Here is an 18,207-nt window from a genome sequence, read left to right on the forward strand (position 1 = left end):
ACACACACACACACACACACACACACACACACACACACACACACACATATATCGCTTCATAATGTTAAGACCAGCATGTTGGAAGGAAGGAAAGGCTCCACGAAATAACTTCCCTTGAAAATACCTACATTCATTGAGAAGGTTAATTGACAGTCTCTTGGCATGACCCTCCCAACCCTGTCTGAGGGACTTGCAGATAACACTCTGCAACAGGTATAATAACTCTTGTCAGCTGGCAATGTGCACAGCTGGAAACTATAATTAAACAGAATTAAAGATGCCTACATTTCCCAGAAAAACCCAGCAATTCCACTGGCCTCTGACTGTAAAGTATTACTAAGAGACATATTAATAAGTGTCCCATTTAAATGGTACATGTGGTTTAGAGAACTTCTTGGACTCCCCAAAGATTATTGTGCCTGTCAAGCCTAAACAGTAATATCATTTTGAAGTCAGAGTTAAAAATATGATCCTGTTTAAGGGTAAAGTCACCACCAGAAAGCTGATATTTGGTTGTCCAAAGCTGATTGGCTCATTGCAGCTCTGAATGTGTGTGGGGACATGTTCGGCCCCAGCCTATGTGAATCTTTGAATAATTCATCCTAAGTTTAATCATGGGTGACAATAACACACGATGGCATTTTTCTATATACACAAAAAAGTAAATAACCTAAGAAGCAAGAAACAAACAAACAACAACAACAAAAAAACCCTTGCTTTTGGATGTTGACATTTCTGAGGGTACATTTAATTTACAGGTAAGCCTGCATTAGTGTTATGAAACTATCTAAACAATTCAGAAGTGGATTCAGGAATTAGAACTCTGCTGAGGGCTGTCAACTCATGTTCTGCGGTGCAGGATTGGTTTATGGGATTAGAGATCAAGAAAGAGAACTGTGACAAATTCTTGGGTCTCCCAAGCAAGGCTGGTCCCTTTTGACCCCGTGCTCTTGAGACAAACAGCTGCCCTTGCCAGAGGTCCCTTCCCTCTTTTCTGCATGCAGGCCTCAGGCCAGATCAGCCACTCAGACTTGACAAGCTGTCCTTTGACCTCTATATGTGCCCTGTGGTACAATCGTGTGGACATAAGTGTCCTTGTGTATGTGTGCATAAATAAATAAATGTGGAAAAAAAATTACAAAATGGAAAAGGCATGGTAGGTGCTGGCAAGGACAGCAGCTGGAGCTTGAGGGGCTGCTGGTGGGTGGACAGTGGCCCCTTTGGAAAACCATTGCCAGTCCCTTGCAACCATGGTGCTCTTAAATATTTGTCCATTCATCTAAAGACTTGCTCACATACCGCTTGTGGCAGGTTTAGTGGTAATAGCCAAAAGATAAAAACACTCCAAATGCCCAGGGTAAGTATACCTGTGTGATGTAATAGTATTCTATATGCACAGAAGAACAGCCATTCATATACACAACAACATGGCACAGATCAGTTTTAATTAAGAAGTCAGAAACCTTTAAGAGACTATTAGGAACTGGCTTTGTGTGTAAATACAGAAACAGAACAGAGAGAAAGGTATGTGACTGGCCAATTTGAAATGATGTTTGAGAAAGACAGGATAGAAAGCAAGGGGGCATGACCCCGAGGTCTGTGTGCATCTGAAGTCTCTGCATGAATTGTCACCTAGTGAGTCAGGATTAAGTGAAGCACGGCATTTCCTGGACTGTATATGAAGTCACAAGCTAATTGTTTTAAGGTTTACACAGCTCCCAAGATGCTCCAGAAAAGTATCTATCAGGTAAGACTTACAGGTCACTTCTTAGTGAATGTCTTAGTCAGAATTTCTGTTGCTGTGAACACCATGGCCAAAAGCAACATGGGAAGAAAAATTTAATCTTGTACTTCCCAGTAACATTCCATCTCTGAAGGAAGTCAGGGCACGAGTTCAAGCAAGACAGGAATCTGGCAGCAGGAACTGAGTCAGAGGCCATGCAGGAGTGCTGCTTGCTGCTTGCTCTTCATGGCTTGTTCAGTCTATTTTCTTAGAGCACTCATGACCACCAGCCCAGAGATGCCACCACTCCTAGTGGCCTAGGTCCTATCACAGCAATTATCAATCAAGAAAATGGCCCAGAGACTAATCTGGCTTGGGGTATTTTCTCAATTAAGATCCCCTCTTCCAAGATATGTCTAGGTTTGTGTCAAGCTGACAAAAGCAAGTCAGCTCAGTTAGTGAGAACAGATTCTAATAGAGGATAAGAACATCAGTGGGAAACAGAGGAGACAGAATCAGAACCGAAGGACTTCCATGGCCATTCTCTTGCATCCGTGAGAACAAGCAGTTAAAGATGAGGAGGGGAAAGGAAATAGAGAGGGAAGGGACCCCTCCTTGGGAAGAGCAGGGCACAGATTTGGAAAGTGGCAAACTCCCCTGACACTGCTGACTCGATCACTCTGTCACTCTGGCGTCTCTGTGGTGGAACTTACTTAGTCACCTGCTTTGAACTTCTAATCATGGTCAAAACCACCAGCCCTGAAGTTTCTATTCCAACGTCTGTCCTTAAAGGACACACAAGCTCTCCGAGCATCAGCAACTGGCTGTTACGAGTGTTGAGTAAAGATGAAAAGAGCTGGCTACAGGATGCACCCAACTTTGCCTCTAACCCAGTGAGAGATTTAATAATTTCCTCCTCGCCTTCATGTCCTGCTTCCTTGTTCTTTCAAATTCATCTCATTTTTCCTCCTCCTCCTCCTCTTCCTCCTCCTCCTCCTCTTCATGATGTTTAGGCATCTACTGTCATTAGCAGTTAGAAAGATGCTTTAATCTCCTAATCAACCACTGAAAAACAAGGGCACACATCAGCGGTCTCTCCAAGCAGCAACTGTAACATTACTTTTAGTCATCTGAGTCATCCTCCACTTGATTTATTTGCATATGTTATTTCATTGGTCTTCGTTTTTCATTTTATGAAAAAAAAAAGGTCATGGTAATAAAATGAAGAAATAACTAATGACTTTGGTTCTACCTGTGTCCCAATTTCTTAGTTAAATAGTTTAAGTTTACAGCACTTAAGTGTTTTCAACTAAGTGAAGATGAATAACAATAGCTATGTGAAATTGTTAGATGGGCTTATGTAGAATTTATTTACTAAGCACAAATTTTATAGACAGTTAAGTGGGGTGTATGAGTTAGTGGATTTTTGCAGAGATGACATTAAGGCATTAAAAAAAAACCCTCTTAAGTCAAGCGAAAATTCATTGACAGAGCTGGATTTTAAAAAAATACTTGCTTTTCCTGTAAAGTGTAATTCTATTTGTCTCATCTTCCTCCTCCTTATGATGTTTAGGCATCTACCCTGTGTTCGTTTACAGTTTTAAAAATTCAGCCATTAGAATGAAAGGACACACATCAGTGATTTTTCTTTATTCTGTTTATTAACAAAACAGCCACTAGTTCAAATGTGTGTTCAAGTCATGTTCTTGTCACTGGCCATGAGTACATTGTCTTGGAACTAAGTGGCCTTTGCTTGTATTTCAGGGTTTGGGGACTTAAATCTCCATGATCAGGTCCACCTTTTAGAGTGTGCCTGGCTGGAGATCCTGATGATTGGTCTCGTCTGGCGCTCCATGGAGCACCCGGGGAAGCTGCTGTTCGCTCCGAACTTGCTCCTGGACAGGTGAGTGTCCCGACTGTGACCCGGAGGAGCACCCTTTGTAACCACTACTTAGTATACAAAGTGCATTTATTCCGTGATCCTTGGAACCTCAAAGAGTCGTATAGTTGGGTTTACTTTATGGATGTGTGACTCTAGGAGACGTACAGTGGACACATTCATGGAAAGCTGAGACTGGTCGTCTCTCTGTTACCTCCTTGCCCTAACTCCAATGTCTTTAACACAAATACAGAACTACAAACTGCAAGTTTCCAACTCTACCTTTACCTTCTGTTAAACATAAAAAATTACTACTAGTAGTAATAATAATAATTATTATTAATTTCTGGCACCTTTACATCCAAGCCACAATGACATTTCAACTTCTTCCTCTAATTTTTTCATCATTGCAGTGAGGAAATCTGGCTTGAGGGTTCTGAAGGTTACTTGTAATTCTAGGGATGAATTTCAGTCTTCCGCTACCTTGTTTAACACTGGGTCACCTTGGATTTGTGGTCCCCAATACTTCCTTTTCTCAATCATTTCTGAGAGTTATAGGATTTAGATATTTTTTGAAGCTGCTTCCCCCAACAGAGCCCCTGCTTGGCACCAGCTGCTATGCTAAGAGATTTTCCAGTTACATCATGTAATCATTAGAGTACTCCAAGGAGGCAGGAACCCACTGGTGCCATCTTACCAGAAAAGGAGATGAACCTTTCAAGACTGTCAAGATGAGCAGCTGTCAAGACTCCTGGAGCAGAGTTAGAGCAAAATTTAAGTGAGAGAGAACTGTGCAAGTAGTTGAGTTCTGCTTTATTACACATTAATTTGATTTTTAGGAAACTTTGGTGATAGTTACTAGAGGCAGATTTTGCTGTCCAAAGAGTGTTCTCCCCACATATGAAGTGAAGGCGCTGGTCTTTTTCCTTAGAAGTCCATCTGTACTGGAGTCATATCAGAGTGTAGAGGATGTCTTTGTAATGGTAGACCCGCTGCCCACATTAACCTTCTCGACTTCTCCTTTCTCTCTTCCTTCTTTTGCTTTTTTTTCTTTTTCTTGTGTGTATGTGAATGTGTTTATCAAGACTGGCATGTGCCCTCAGTGTGTTTATCAAGACTGGCATGTGCCCCAGGCTTTTATATGTTCATAATTGACCTCTGCTTGGTGCACACCTTTCTTATGCTTATCTCCTATGTGCTTCCTGAGAATGGCCATAAAATACTGAATTTTGAACATGAAAGGGCTCTCACTTTCTCTCACCCCCGACAAAAAATCCTCATGGAGCACATGAAGGGATGCCTCCTGGTGTTTTCTCATTTACTTTTCTTTCTTTTCCATGTATTTCTGTTGTGGTTAATTTCTCCATCATCTCTCATAGAAGTATGAATAACTGTGAAGTTTTCATCTTTATTTATCTCTACCAAAAAAAAAAAAAATACGGAGTTTGAGTTTCAAATCACTCTAAATGAGAATTTATCAGCCTCTGCAGAGTTATCATCCAGGACCAGCCTTCCTTGGGTTTGAAGCCTGTTTTGTGTATGGTAGGATTTCGGTAGCCCTTCTGGTGGCACCCCAGCCTGAGTATAACAAGACTGCATGTACTCAAACATTTCAGATGTTTCCTTCCTCTGACAGGGTTAGGTGGAAGGCAAATTGTTGGAAAATCAAGTTCTTGAGACTATGTCATTGTCCCACACAGCATGGAGACTCAGCCCCAAAACTGGGTGCATCTTTTTTCTTCTCAATTTTGATTCTTTATTTTTCTCTTCTTAGTGACATTACCGCATAGCTGAATTATAGCTTCCACTTCTTCTGTTACCAAATTGTCCAGTGCCCTGTCAAGCTTTTCTGAGTGGTTTCTGAGTCCAGAGCGTCTGCTTGTCTCCAGATCGTGGCTGAAGCCTTCCTCATCATCTCATTCTCTGTTTGTGTGCTTCTCTGATGGGGTCTTGCTTTCTTGTTTTCAACTTCTTTTTTCTTAAGTCTTGCATGGTCATTGCCAATAGAGACGATGGCCCAAAGTACCATTGTAATCTTACCAACTCCTGACTAAGGTCTCCATTGACTCAAGTTCTCTTAAAAGTACTACATAGGATTCTTGTGTGTGTAAGTCAGGAACGTCTTTAATAACCTTGGTGAGCTCAGATTTTGTAAACTCGGTCAGATGATGTAAATGAAGAAGGCTGGGGGTTAGGTGACCTTGTCCAGGCTCAAGCTATCTGGCAGTTGAAGTTGACCTGCTACTTGGGAACAAAATGTCAAATTCAAGTTTTAAAATATTAGCTTTGGTGCTTTGATTTGTTTGTGTGATGGAGTCTCACAATATCATGTAAGATCATGAACTTATGATCCTCCCACCTCAGCCTCCCAAGGGTTGGGAATTATGGGTGTGCCCAGCTCCCCTGTTTCTTCCACTGCTCTGAAAAGGCTTTCTGGTTAGAGACCCATCCACTGTTTAAGGCTTGTTTCATATACAGATTTTCTATAAAACTTCCCTTCAAACTTTTCTTCTCTTCAGCCAGAAAGCAGCCCCCCCCCCCCCCCGGGGTCCTCTGTGATCAGTTTTGCCTTCCTCTAGAGTCTCTTCCTGCCAGATGAAGACATTTGTGACATTTTATCTACCTGCTCATAAACTTCTTGTGGTCCAGAACCAAATCTTGTCTACCTTTGAGTTACATCCAAAATACAAATACTTATGTGATACTCAATAAAGTGGCCCTGCCCATGCTTGTTCTGTTAATATTTCCTCAGGGAAAAGAAGCTGCAGGTTGATGAGTATTTCAGCCTTCACTGTCACCAAACTCAGTCACTTGTAGTCTATTTCTGCTCACTAGCTACTAGTTTATTCTGTTATAGACTTTAAAGAAATTAGTTCCATCTGTTTTGAAAGAGTTTTATTTTTTCAGTTCATGGTTACATTTAGCTTGCTAGTATATTTCATAAACCTCTTAAGCAACTTTTAAATTCCAAAGGGGATAAGCAACAAATCTTATTTTTCCAAAAACCTACCCATTATTTAAGATCTTAGTACAGTACCAACTACTTAGAAAATACGGTGCTGGTAATACATTCCTGTAATTGTAGCTCCATAGAGGATGAGACAGGAGAATATTCAGTTTGCGGCCGCCCTGTGTTATACAATTACTGTCTCAAAAACAAACAAACAAAAAGTGTACCTCAGATATACTTTTGAACAAAATTAGAAAATGACAAACTCATTTTCTACTGTAGATAGATGTTACTAATAATTAAAATTGTTAAACAAAGATGTGTATTTAAATATGTAAAGGATACAAAATATGATCTAGAACAAAAAAATTCTATATCCTTCTAATCATTGGCATACTGTTCAGTCTTCTTTCATTTCAGCATTGTTTAATTACCTTCTCAGTGACTGAGGATGAGAGCTATGGGTGACTCTGACAGTCGCATCATAGGAAAAAGCGTTGTGAACAGAAGCTCCTTAGAAACTGTATCTTTGGAAGATGCTCTGAAAGTCAGCTGACAATGTGGTTATAAATATCACTACAGACTTCTGACCTTTATGAGAAAGATGATGTGTCTTGTTACGATCAGTCACCTTGTCCTTCCCACCATAATGTAGACAATGAATATTTTAATAACAAAATATAAATACCTATCAGTTTCAGAGCTCAGTGGTTGGTTGAGAGCTGGGAGGTAGGGCCCAAACATAAACATCTTCATTGCAGTTGTAGCTTTGGGTTGCTACCTGTGAGAAGGGAGCCACCTCCAAAACGACATTTTCAAATGCATAGAAATGAAGAGAGGCAATAGCTTATGTATCCCTATAACCTATGGCTGGCTGCCAGCAAGAGATGGAATGTTACTTACTATCAACTACACAAATGTTCTGTTATCTTAAGTTTCCCCTGCTAACCCGAGCCCTTGTGTCTGAAGAGGCCATCAGAGGAGAAATGTGCCTACTGTCTCCTTGAGTCATGAAAGTGTTTGTATTGGCAAATAGGAGCTGGTGTTTTTGAGACTAAAACTCTGTGTGCTGCCATTCCACATTCATGAGCAGAGGGCATGATTCCTAGCCTGGGTCCATTTAAGAGAGAATTGCTGCCTGATTTACTCCCCGATGACAACCCATGATATCTTGATTCTGCTGGGTTATATAGCTTTTCTGGTAGTCACCAACTTGTCAGCCAATTTTATCCTTGCCAGGCTCCTTCTGCCCACCATGTTTCCTCCTTCCCTGGATCCCACAGCAATGAGGTCCACATAATTTATGCCATCAAGTCTTCTTGTGAAAACCAAAAAAGAAAGATTATTACAAAGTATAAATGAAAAAAAAAAACAATAATTTTTTTCTAGGCTGTGTGTGTGTGTGTGTGTGTGTGTGTGTGTTTTATAAAAGGAAAGTTAAAGATAATAAGAGTGCCTGTGAAAGTAATCAGGAAATGGAGAGAGCTCATTTTCCATTCTAGCACCTAATCCATTGGTGTGTTTTGGCATTAGAAAACAGACAAAATGTGCCCTCTGGGTCCACTAGGAACGAGTCTCTTCATTTAGCCCCACTTGCGCGCTCACGCTGGAAAAACAGGCCGAGCACAGCAGTAGGCAGCTTCTTCATGCAGCTCTCCTTGCGGGGTCTCTTGGCTTTTGCAGAGTGAAGTTTGACGTCTCTGGAAGGCAGATCCAAGGTGAGAGGACAAAATGCGAATTGCCTGTTCCAGAGATGGTCCAGTTTCCAAGGGGCTGTTTTGCTGGAGCCATCCGTGCTCACAAATTCTAAGAAATATTTGTGGATTTCTCAGGAAGCCAAAGCTCTCTTTTGATTCCCATTCACTCTCAGAGGGGAAAAAAATGATTCATATATCTGAAAAGCAGGGACTAATTCGACAAGCAGAATTCTACCACGCCTCTGGCCAGAGAGTTGTTGATCTAGCTCTTTCCACTGCTTCCACATCAGGAGGCTCTGCCTGCGGGAAATGGTACCGAACAACAAAAAGTTCTTTTGCTTGTAGGCATGGAATGAGAACAAGTTCCCTTCCCTCAAGAGAAAAACAGGTTGCTCTACCGGGTAGAGCACTCTGCCTTTTCTAAGAAAGAGAGGACTGTTTTCTGATAATAAATTCATTTCAAATGGGAAAAAAAAACCCACCTCATTTGCTAGAAACAAAAGCATTCTCATTTTAGATTTTAAAGAATATTTCAGAAAATTGGGAATAAAAAATATGCAAAAATCCCTTTGCAATGCTTCCAGCAATGGTTTTATTGCTTCTCTCCCCCACCCCACATAAAACTTCATTAAATTCTTCATAGGACTTTTTCTTTTTTTTTTTGCTGGAAATAATTAAAGATATATTGTTCTGAAATGAGTTAATGAATTCAGAATGGGATGTTTCCACATGTGTTTTTAGGGCCCGGGGAAATGGGCCTCCCTTTCTGCTGTCTGCTCAGAACTGTGCCCTGAGAACTGTGTGCTGTTGGAGGTGGGACTCGCAGAGATGGGGGTGGGGAGGGGGAGCAGGTGTGGGGGAAGAGCAAAGCTAGTCTTGAGTGGGAGTAGTTCCAGTTCTCCATCCCTGGCGCTTTCTGCCTTACTCTCCGGAAGTATCAACAGAGGCCCTGTACCCTCAGCTTTGCCAGGCTCTGCCTCATTCGCCCCCAAGTTGATCGTTACACACAACATGTTGATGTATTAATGGATGAATGATCATTACACAACATGTGACTGTGTTAATGGATGAGGAAACACCATCTGTTAACTTAGTAATACATAGAAAACCGATTCTGCTCCTGAGTTTGTTTCCTCTCCATTTTATGGAGCCGGATGGTAAAGGGAAGAGAAAGGACACTAAGAGTTTATTCAACTCTTTAAATGTGCATGGTCTGGCTCTGGCTTATCTTTGATGCTATATTTCTTTGAGTGCATGAGAATATAGGTATGATTGCATTTTGCTAGTTTATGCTCTAGTGTGGAGATGTTGGTTTGTTATGCCTTTGGGACTCTAGTCACTCAATGGGGAGAACTAATTGATTATTTCCCAGAGTCTTTGTTTCATGCCTGGACAAACTGTAGAGCTATAAATAGTAAAATTGGCACCAAAAGAAAGGAGACATTAGGGCCATTAAGATGGCGTCATCGCTAAAATGCTGACTACATAGACATGAGGACCTGAGTTCCCTGGCACCCACGTCAAACCTGGGTGTGTCAGGGTGTGCCTCTCATCCTAGTGCTGAGACATGCCCCTGGGAGACCGGGGCATCTCCCAGGCTCATGGCTTAGCCAACCCAGCCAGGTGAGTGAGCTCTAGGTGCAGGTGGAGACTGTCTCAAAAATATAAGGTAGAGAGTAACTGAGAAAGAGACTCAACATTGGCCTTTGACTCCCCCACATGCAGGTATCGGCATGCAGCACACACATATGCACAGATATAAATTTAGAATCACCAAATAGACGACTCTCTGGGCATGCCTATAAGGGATTATCTAGTTAGGTTAATTGAGTTAGGAAGACTGACCTCAGTGTGGCTGGCACCATTCCTGAGATGGGCACCAGCACCCGTCTTTTGATGCTTCTTCCCATCAATACTATTAAGTCTGATGGAAGAGTAATCAAATTATCCCCTGGACTGAAAACAGTGGAACGACATACTTTCACTAGATCCTACTTAATGATGTAGGTGTTAATAAATACCTATTTTACATGTTAAAAAGATTTGAAACATATACATAATAGTATCTCAGGAAAATTCTGTTTGATCATTCAGACCATTCACCATGAAAGTACAAGCAAAGATTCCATTGGAAACAGTTAAAAAACAATCGAAAAACTCACACCAAGATTTTTCTCTTAAAAACAAAAGCAAGCAATCAACACTGACTTATAGATGCTTTAAGCCACAGGTGTTTACGTCCTTAAGGGAATTAAGCCATAAGCAGTGAGGACCCGCTCCATAGGTGCAGTTGTTCCCGGGAAAGGGCCGAATCCCAAACAAAGACTTAATCCTGCGTAGGAGGTTGATTTGGCTTTCCTGGAATTTTTATATGCTGCTTTGTTTTTAGTTGCCATGTATTTTGAACAATTAAGCATCTGCTAAATTGAAATAATATTTTCACTGTCTAATTTTAAAATATGTTAATATTGTTTAAATCATAGCCACCTGCATAAGTATGACCAAATCATTTCACTGTCATGTGATTTTATGATAGCAATTTTTTCCATGTCGATGAGGTAAAGAACACTTTTCTCCCCCTGCATAATAATAGGGATTGACCCAGGAAGGCAGGCCAGACACCTCCCACTAAGGCAACCCTAGTCAGATCATTTCATCTCCCAAGCTGCCAGAGCATGACTAGAAGGGGAGGAGGCAACTTTGAAGTCTGTGATGTTTAGAACTCAATTTATTTCAACATAGTATAATGATTGAACTTGACAGGACCTAGTCTCTAGGCGTGCCTGTAAGAGATTATCTATCTCAGGACAACTGAGATGCACACCCTAAACGTGAAAGGCGCCTTTCCCTGGGATGGGGGCCTGGACTAGATTAACAGGTGAGGGCCAGCAGCGTCTGGTCATCTTGCTTTGCTGCTTCCTGATGCAATATATCCTACTGCCTCACATTTCTTCCATCATGACGTCCCCAAACTGTGAGCCAAAATAAATTCTTCTTCCCCTAAGTTGCTTTTATTTGGCATTTTGTGGCAACAAACACACAAGTAACTAATAGATACAGCCATAGGAGTTGGCATGATACTGGAAGGTACAGAAAAGGAGATAGAGTTAGAGACAGACATTTACTAGTATGCAGATGATGTGCTAAAAATAATTGATACTGAAACCTCAGAGTGGCCATGCTACGTTTATCTTCTTTTATCACTTTCTCCTGGCCACAGAGTCTGAGTGGAAAGCAACCCTTTTTTCAGTTATGTCGAGACACTGGTTCCTTCTTGATATTTTCATGTGTTTAGCATGACCATGCTCATTATACATGCAGCCTGCCTAAAAGTACCCTGTAACACACATGCACACATACACACACAACTCTAAAGGCAAGATAGTTCTGTGTCTGTCCTTTTTGAGGCCAAGGCTGTTGGTGAGTTTGTTAAGGTAGCAGAGGTGGTTTGCACGGTTTTGAAATATCGTGTATAAAAGAGTATTAGTGTGACAGTGTGACACAATGGACTAGGATCAAGTGTTTCTGCTGACACTTTTGAGATAGTTGTAGTAAGTCAGTAACTACTCTACTTTGTTGTCTTCATTTTCTCAAACACATAAAAGATATTAAAACCACATGTTCAGTGTCACCTTTGATTTTACTTCACAAGCGTGAACCAGTTTCTGAACCTGCATGCACGTGCTCACCGCTGGCATAGCACCTAAAAGACAAGCAGAAATTGTGACAAGAGATTTCCAACTGCATCGTCAGTGTGCTCTTGTTTGTTGGATACTAGGCATCCACTCTGGACCCTGGATAAGCACAGTACTGAAAATGTCCACAGCTTGTTAAGACAAGCTTAACTTCTGAACTAAAGAGCCTATAGATAGCCTTGAGCAGAGCAAAGGCTGGAAGTAGCTTGGTTCAGTGTTGGTGCGGTAGATCATGCAAGAAAGACAACTTCCAGGTCAATGGTCTAAGCACATGGGAATGCTATTTTCCTTCCTTCCTCACTTCCTTCCTCCCGTCCGTCCTTCCTTCCTTCCTCTCTTTCCCTTTCTCCTTCTTTCCCTCCCTCTTCCTTTTCCTTTGCTGCTTCTTTCCTTCTCCCTCCCATCTCTCTTTCCTTCCCTCTCTCCTTCCCTCCCTCTTTCCCTTTCTTTTCTACCCTTCCTCCCTCTCCTGTCTCTCTCCTCTCCCTCTGCCTGTTCCTTTCTCCCTTCCTTCTTCCCTCCAGGTCTCTCTTACTGACAAGGTCTTACTGTGTCGTCTATGTTAGTCTCCACCTTCCGTCCACACCGCCTCAGCCTCACAATTCTAGGATCACTAGTGAGCACTACACTTGCCTTGGAAATATTGTTGGTATAGCGGATCGACAGGAGAAAGAGTAATTGTTGGGGGAGTTGGAAGAGAGCTCCCTCTTCACGTACGACATGTTTAAAGGTGGGGTAGTATCCTGTAGATTATGTGCGTCACGTTGAAAAGCAAAGGCTTTGAGGTCGGAAGACAGACCAGACTTAAGGGGCCACGTTCTGAGTGTATTCATGAGTATATCTGAAGAGTGAAAGTGCCAACTAGTTGAGATAGTGGAGACAGAGGTGTCCAAAGGGCTGAGGGAAGGTTTATGAAGAGGATGACTTTCGGGAGGGGGGATAGAAAAGAATCTTGACTGAGGTCAAGGGAATGTTCTAGCAGGAGGCATACAGACTCCTGAGTTTGAGGCTGGAGTATCTGAAAACAAGCAAGCAGCAAACGATACCAGAGAGATGAGCCAGAGTGAACACAAAAAGAGTCTAAGGATTTGTTCCCAGAAGATAATCACTCCTAACGGGAGCATGTGCTTCTTGTGAAAAATGTAGAGGGTAGGACAAAAACAGGGCATAATATATCAAATATAATTACACTCTTCAAAGCAAAGGGATAATAGAAGAGCCATGAGCAGCCGAGGTGTTTGTCAAGGCAGGATTCAGGAGCACCAGCTCTCATAGCTGCAGCATCAAGAAGATTTTTACAACTAAATTTTCTGTATTTTTTCCAAGTGTGAATTGAAGATCAAGCTTCATGTTGACCTGTCTAGTTTTATGACAACTTTACATAAGATAAAGTCATCTGAGAGGAGGTGAGCCTCAGGGAGAAAATGTCCCCATAAGCCCCACAAGCCTGTAGAGCATTTTCTTAGTTAGTGGTTGATAGGGGAGGGCCCAGCCCATTGTGAGTGGTGCCTCCCTGCAATGATGGTCCTGGGTTCTGTCAGAAAGCAGGCTAAACAAGGCATTGGAAGCAGGCCAGTAAGCAGCGCCCCTAAATGGCCTCTGCAGCAGCTCTTACCTCCAGGTTCCTGCCATGTTTGAGTTCCTGTCCAAGCTTTCTTTATTGATAAACTATACTGTAAAAGTGTAAGCCAAGTGTTTTTGTGTTTTTTTTTTTTTTTTGTTGTTGTTGTTTTTCTCAACTTGATTTTTGGTGAGGTGGTTCGCTGCAGCAATAGAAACCCCAGTTAAGACAATGTTCCCAAATAGCTCTCTGGTTGTCCCAATACTTATTCACAAATCAAGGTATTCTCAAATGCTTTGAACTACATACTTCCTTGTGAAATAAAATCTTCCATTACACTTGTCTTTTTCTCAATATTTGAACAACTGTCAATATTTGTTCATTTAGAAATCAGTGTCCAGTGTCACATGGCTTTATTTGTAGAAGTCCTCAATGTCTTAAATAAGCCTGTGCCATTTCTCTAATACTGTCATTTAAGATTTTTTTTTCAGAATTCAACAGGTGATTCTTTGTTTCTTTTACCATGTGAATGGAAAAAAATGTTTATGGTTAGAATGTTTGTGATTACAGCAAAAACAAATTATTTAGGGAATCCTGACATCTTTATGGTTTGAATCTTGCTATCAAAAGCAAATTATTTCTTTTTATTGTTCAATCTATTTGTGTGTGTGCATGTACGCATGTTTTGGAAGTGTTCTTAAGCATCCTGAATATATTGCACATAAGGATTATTGCTAGTTATTTTATAGAAATATATAAAATCATGTATGTAAATACCATACTTGTAATCTATCATACACCTTGTGTGTAACGTATGAATTTCATAAATAGCTCTTCAGTTCTGTACCTTAGCAGGATATTCTCCATCTTGATCAATAATTGACTTGGTGTTCTTACTAGAGATATTACTCTGCTTAATTCTCTTGTATACAAAGTAAGGTTTCATGAATTATACCAGGTTACCTAGTACATAATCATATAATAGCAAGTAGGTTCCTTGGCCTCTTTCTTCCTATCATCATGCATCTAAATGTTTCTAAAAGGGGGCTGGAGAGAAGCCTCCGCCCTGTTGCTCTTGCAGAGGAGCCAGGTTCAATTCCCAGCACTTACATGACAGCTCACTACCATTTGCAATTCTAGTTCCAGGGAAATCAAAGACTTCTTCTGACTTCTGCTGACACCAGACAGGCATAAGGTACACATACATATAGTAGGAAGGACATTTACACCCATAAAAGAAAATAAGTAAACCTAAAAAAAATTTACATGCCTAAAACTTCAATGAATAGCATGTCAAGTAACTTATAAAAATTATGGTAAGAGGGGCCTGGGTGGTAGCCCAGTCTATCAAGTGGTTGCAGCCAATTCTTCCTTTAGAAGCGGTTCCTTTCCTATTATAAATGGTAGTGAATGAAGGTAGCTTGTCACTCAGCATTTTTCTGATGACAACAGTCCAGTGAAGCTATGGCATTATCTGTGCTAACCTCCAGAGTGCTGAGTACATTAAAGCTCCTACTGTGTGGTTTGTCCCACTACGATATTGGCCAGCTGATACTCCTGCAGGATCACAAGTTAATTAACAGTCTGCACAACCATTCTTTTCTAGCCTGTATTTTTCTGTCAAATCCTTTTCCTCTCTTTCACTCTTTCTCCTCCTGTGCTGCCCCCTCCATCCAGCAGTGTCCACAGACTCCTTGGCTGTTAAATCCTGTCTATCCTAATCCATGGGCTGAGTCTTTCTCCTCCATTATAATCCCAAGAGCCACGCTTAGTTCTTATGGCCAGCATGGATCGCAGCTTGGAATGAGCAGAAGCGTGGCATTGTCTGATGCCGGATAGAGTCAGAATCACCTAAAAAAGTGACTTCAGATTTTAAATTTTATTGTTTACCAATATTATATATATAATATAATATAGTATTATATATATAGTATTATATAGTATACTATATATATAATACTATAATATATAGTATTATATAGTGTATATATATTACTATATATACTATATTATATATATAATACTATATATATACTATTATATATACATACTATATAATACTATATAATAGTTTTTATATATAACTATATATATACGATATATTATATATAATACTATATATAGTATTATATAGTATATATATTCTATATAATACTATATATTATAGTATTATATAGTATACTATATATAGTATAATATAGTATTATTATATTATATTATTATATATAAATATATATAACTAAAAATTATATATATATAATTTTTTAGTTGGCAAAGTCCATATATATCAGATATAATCTGCCAACTAAAAAAATTACACACATGTATATATGCCTGATATATAATATATTTTGATCATATACACTCTATTGCTCTGTCTATCCCAATCACTTATTTTTCCAAAACAAGTACCCCCCCCACCAAACGGAGAGTTTTAGCGACAAAATGAAGTATACTTTGGGGAGCAATAGGTGGTTCCCACAAATGTTTGTGGTCTCAGCTAACTCGGAATGAGGCGGTTTAGGCCGTGCTCACACGGACCTGTTTTTACAGCTTGTCCGTCATGAGAAAGAAAGCCTATGAAATTACTTTCCAGTTTTCAGCCGCTGTGCCCCATAAATTCCAAAATCCCATTTTTAAAAACTCTGAAGGGTTATACAGACAATGTGTTCTGTTCAAAGCATTCTTAGAGAAAAAAAAAAATGAGGTTATTTTTCTACTCTTTTTACCTCAAAAAATTTTAGCAGAGTTTTAGTTCATCAAAATGTTAGAATCAAGTCTATTTCTGGCAACTAAAAAATTAACATTATATATTCTTGGCAATTGCAACAAATTTATAATATATTTGGGAATAAATTGACTAAGGAAATTGTAAGAACTGCACCAAGAAAATTATAAACCTTTCTTGAAAGACAGTTCATGAAGCTTTGAAAAGAAGGTCAAAGCGTGTTTATGACAAGGAATATTCATTACTGAAAATGTGTTAATTCATCATAAATTGAGCTATAAATGTGTGCACTTACAATTCTAATTCTATGTTCATTTTAAATTTTATATGGAAAGGTCAAGGACCAAGTGCACTAAGTACCCTTGGAAGGTTGTGTGGCTAGTTACAAACACTCTAAGATGGGGAGATCATAATGCCAAGTCATAAGTCAGGCAATGTGGTTTGACCTAGAAATGTGCCCAGTGACTAATGAAGTAGAGAAGGGAGCCTTGGAGCTGGGCTGTGTCACAGCGGATGCTGACACCCAGGGAAGGGAAGCACCTTGAAGCCCTCAGGGTGCTGAAGAGATCATCTCTCTCCACGGAAAAAAAGAAATCTGATCCCCTCTCATATGTGAAAATTTAACACTAGATGAACGAAGAACTTCGAAACACATGCTAAAAAGTTATAGAACATTTGTCTCAAGGTAGAAGATTATGTCTTACACAATGCACAAAAGGCTTTAACCATCAGAAATACTGAAAGGGTAAATCTCTTTTAACAACTTCCCCCCAAAAAAATACGAAAAAAGAAATAGGCTGTTACAGAAATGCTGTTTATTTTAATATGCTGTTTAATACTTTTATTATCAAATTCTTTTGACATTTGGATCAAGTATCACAGTAGAATATAGGAACGAAGCGACAGCAACATCCAGGCTTCCTAAGGACGTTTTCCTTCCATCCATCCACAACCAAGTCAGGAACCTGCATTACTTCTGAGTTCTCAGAAACGTGAAATGGAAATACTTGTGGAGGGCCCTCGTGGATGCATTTGGAGAGTGTATGCCCAGGAAAATGGAATTGAAATGTTTTAGTAAGAGTCGAGGGCCCAATCCTTGAAGTAGATGTCTGTAGAGTTTTCTATAGCATGTAATTACAACACAATAAGACTCAAAAGCATTTCAATAAAGTGTGGGTGGGAGAGAAGGACGCTGCTTCAAGGGTTTCATTAGCTTTCTGCAGACTGGCGCTCTCCAAGGTGGGAGGGGCCCTGCTTTCCTTGCTTCAGATTCCATTTTAACCCTCCACTAGGGTCTGGCTGGTCAGAGAGCAGCCACCGCCCTCAGGAAGAATAAGAGCCTGGAATGAAACAACAAGGCTTTTCTAAAGCCTGGGATGGGCTCAAGCTTTGTTCACTCTTGGTTTCCAGGACAGTTTATCTTCATGCCAATCACTGATGAAATGGCAGGATCCTTTGCTTTTGTTTCTCAAAGAAGCTCTAGGTAAAGCAGAACAATGGCACTGACTCACTTTCATGTTGTTCTAGAAGGTGATGATGCAACCTCTCTGAGTTCTGGGCTCTGAAGCTGTAGCTTTGGGAATATTCCATAAGCGGCAGCAGGGCCAGGGCTGCTCTTCATAGTAATGATGACTAGGAAGCACAGTTATCCAGAGGGGACATTGGTACAACCTCGTATTTCTTTCCTGGAGGTCCTACCGCACACAACTGCACTACAACATCCATAGTGGGTGAACCTGTTTGGTGTTTGATGATATATGGGTGATGGAGAGCCTTACCCCTTAACCTTGGTGACTTTCTCCTAGTTTTGTTTCATATTCCACTAAGCATGCTTAAGCTCCTTCATACAGTATAGGAATATATGTACACGTAGGAATACTGTATGGTTTTAAAAACATCTTACTAACAAGCTATACAAATGTTCCCCAAACTATAGTCTTCTCTTACAATGAAAGGTGGTGAATGCAGAAACTC

General features: G+C 40.4%; 1 protein-coding gene across 5 annotated transcripts in view; it reads left to right on the forward strand.

Moving 5' to 3' along the window:
* Positions 1–18,207, forward strand: part of Esr1 (estrogen receptor 1) — a 364,727-nt gene that overhangs the window by 295,736 nt on the left and 50,784 nt on the right. For all 5 annotated transcript variants that reach the window (XM_055616067.1, XM_055616066.1, XM_055616068.1 and 2 more), the window contains one exon: positions 3,488–3,626. In XM_055616067.1, coding sequence (XP_055472042.1) covers positions 3,488–3,626 — 139 coding nt within the window. The remainder of the gene's footprint in view (positions 1–3,487; positions 3,627–18,207) is intronic.

The sequence above is a fragment of the Psammomys obesus genome, unplaced genomic scaffold, assembly GCF_907164565.1.
Source record: "Psammomys obesus unplaced genomic scaffold, mPsaObe1.curated_primary_1811, whole genome shotgun sequence".
In the NCBI taxonomy this organism is placed as follows: Eukaryota; Metazoa; Chordata; class Mammalia; order Rodentia; family Muridae; genus Psammomys; species Psammomys obesus.